The sequence below is a fragment of the Nuphar pumila genome, chromosome 1 (genome assembly GCF_984573655.1).
Source record: "Nuphar pumila chromosome 1, dmNupPumi1.hap1.1, whole genome shotgun sequence".
Classification (NCBI taxonomy): Eukaryota; Viridiplantae; Streptophyta; class Magnoliopsida; order Nymphaeales; family Nymphaeaceae; genus Nuphar; species Nuphar pumila.
In genome coordinates this window covers 4,733,262-4,736,019 of record NC_143249.1, presented here as the reverse complement: position 1 = coordinate 4,736,019, position 2,758 = coordinate 4,733,262, and the positions used below count along the sequence as shown (strand labels likewise).

The following is a 2,758-nucleotide window of genomic DNA, read 5'->3' as shown; positions in this document are numbered from 1 at the left end:
TCACAAGCCAAACCCAAGGAGTGCACTCTTAACAAGCCGACCATGAGCAGGAGTGTACCCTTAATGAACTGAACCCGAACATCCCAAGCTGGGCTCATTCAGCTCATTTACCAGCCCTGCTTTTTTGGTTGATAGCTAGGGATGGTAAACGAACTGAGTAGTATGCACTTCTTCCCGGGTTTGTTGGTGATGGGTTCATATAGATGGCGAGTCAAACTACAAGCAGCTTGTTTAGCTTAAACGGGTAGAGATCAAATACATAAAATATATAATTTTTTATGTATGACATATATTTTAATTTTAATGCATAAAAAATGTATAAAATACATATGAAAAGAGAAGGATGAATGAAAATTATAAACATGAAATATCAACTATTAAGTGTAATATATAAAAATATGAGTTAAGATTTGCTACAACCATTTGTATATGCAAAACGACCTAGCAAATGGGGTAGAACACCCTTGTTTAGTTTTATTTATTTCTCACATCTAACGCCATAGATGTAATCTACAAGTTGTTTTTAGTGGGAATCAACTTTTAGATCACTTGACATGTATAAGTTTTTTTTAGGCAATAAAAGAAATCAATGGCCATGAAGGCATCCATTTTTCTTAACTCATAAAAACATATTTTTTCGTCAAAAAACATTGTGAGTGATTCAAAGTAAATTCTAGGTACAATGATTGTACCAAATATAAGCTCATAATATATATATATATATATATATACACGCACCTAACATAAAATGTTTTTACACGAGGCAGCTCGTCTCAGTTAAACTCGAACACGAGAGGAGCAACGAACCCAATCCAGTGGTAAATGAACCGAGCCTAAACATGCCCTCTGTTCTCGTTGGACTCCCTACTGTGTAGCTTCTCCCAACATAGGGCTATGTGGTCGTATCAGGCTATTACAAAATCCATGGACTTCAAAGTCCTCTCCAGAAAAGCACAAGGACAACCACGTCTTTTTCTTTCTTAAAAATCAAAAGACGAGCCAATCCCAAAAACAGATAATCGTCGTCAACCGTCACCGTTTTTGTCGCTTTTGCCGTCCCACCCTTCGAAACGACCCCACCAAACCAAGCCCATTTCTGTAAAACCCCTTCCCCTTTATTAATCAATTTAAAACCCCGATCTCATCACGTAAAGAGGGGGCTGAAAAAAGACGAAGAGTGCTTTGTAGAAGGTGCAGGTGAGAGACTTGAGAGAGAGAGAGAGTCCTTCCTTCAGGAGAAAAAAAGAGAAGCATCCCTTCCTCTCCCTCTCTTTTCGCTCTCTTCCCACCACCACCCTTCTTTTTCCTAGATTTCTTTCTGTCTGAACTCCATGAAGAGGCTATTGGAGCCGCCGGAGGACGCCGGAAACAATAAGAGGAGGAGGGGAGAGGAGGAGTTCCGGCTGGAGGAGGATCTGCTGTTCGAGGTGTTGAAGCATATGGATTCGAGGACGCTGGGGGTGGCGTCGTGCGTCAGCCGGCAGTGGAACCGCGCCGCGCAGGACGAGCGGCTCTGGGAGATCATCTGCACCCGCCACTGGGCCAACACCGGCTGCTCCACCCACCAGCTCCGCTCTGTCGTCCTGGCCCTCGGCGGCTTCCGCCGCCTCCACTCCCTCTACCTCTGGCCCCTTCTCAACCCACCAACACCACCTTCTTCTTCTTCTTCTCGGCTTCCCTCTCTCAACAGACTCATCCCCACCTCGGCTCGTTGGGGAAAGGACGAGGTCCACCTCTCCTTGTCGCTCCTCTCCATTCGTTACTACGAGAAGATGAATCTCAACAACGCCCACCGTCGTCATCTCACTTCCGGAGTCGTTCTTCAGACCCCAAAGCGTCGATCGATCGAGGATTCGAGTTGATTCGATCGAAATTAGAAAGAATCGTGATTTGGCATATGATAGTTTTGGGTGATTTCTCTGTCTGTTGTAGAAAGACAGGTAAGAGAAAAAGGGGGTGCGGACTAATTGCTTTTCTTGTTTTGGGTTGGTTGGTGGTTGTTGGGTCTACTTTTTTAGCCCGTTGTTATGATGACGGGGGCGTGCTTGATTTCTTGGTGTCGGTGTTTCAGTGGACTCATGTTATGCCTGTGTATGTGTTGTAACCATGGACGTGTTTCTGAATATATGATTATGAATGTCTTCGTGGATCCTTTTGTTTCTCTCTTGAGAGAGAGATGTTTCTGAATATAAGATTTGTGGACTTTTTGTTGGTCTCTTTAGAGAGAGATGTTTCTGAATATATTGATTTGTGGATTTTTTTGTTGGTTTCTATGGAGTGAGATGTTTCTGCATATTTGATTATTGATGTCATTGTGGATCTCTTGGTCTGTTGAGAGAGAGAGAGAGAGTATTTGATTATGGATCATTGTGGATCTTTTTTGTTGGTCTGTTGAGAGAGAGAGAGAGAGATGACTCCGATGAGGCGTTTCGTGTTTCATTGTTGGGCTCCAAGGGAAACTGCCAGAAGTAAAGATGAAATATTGGTAGCATCTTGGGGTGCCTGCTCTCTCCTGCATTTCCATTTCTTTCTCCACCCACACTGTTCCGCTTGTTTGTATATGAGCCAAAAAAGTGGTTTGTCTCCTTCTGCCTCCCCTTTTTCATTCTCTACTTTTCCTTTCCTCACCTCACCTTTCCTTTTTCTTACAATTCCTTTGCTTGTGTTGCTGGTATTCCTGTTGGAGTCTCTTGTAGCATGTGAGGGGTATGTGTCCCATCATCACCCCACCCCCCTTTTGTTTGCTATCAACTACATT

The 2,758-nt window shown here is 43.5% G+C and overlaps 1 protein-coding gene across 1 annotated transcript; it reads left to right on the top strand.

Moving 5' to 3' along the window:
* The first annotated feature begins 1,151 nt into the window (after positions 1 to 1,151).
* On the top strand, positions 1,152 to 2,149 carry LOC149847752 (F-box protein GID2-like). The gene has a single exon (XM_089998739.1). It carries the CDS (start codon positions 1,332 to 1,334, stop codon positions 1,860 to 1,862), a length of 531 nt encoding a protein of 176 aa, XP_089854865.1. The 5' UTR covers positions 1,152 to 1,331; the 3' UTR covers positions 1,863 to 2,149.
* The last annotated feature ends 609 nt before the right edge of the window (positions 2,150 to 2,758 follow it).

What these genes read in the sequence shown, in the direction of transcription:
- LOC149847752 (XM_089998739.1), top strand. Translation starts at nt 1,332, where the DNA reads ATGAAGAGGCTATTGGAGCCGCCGGAGGACGCCGGAAACAATAAGAGG.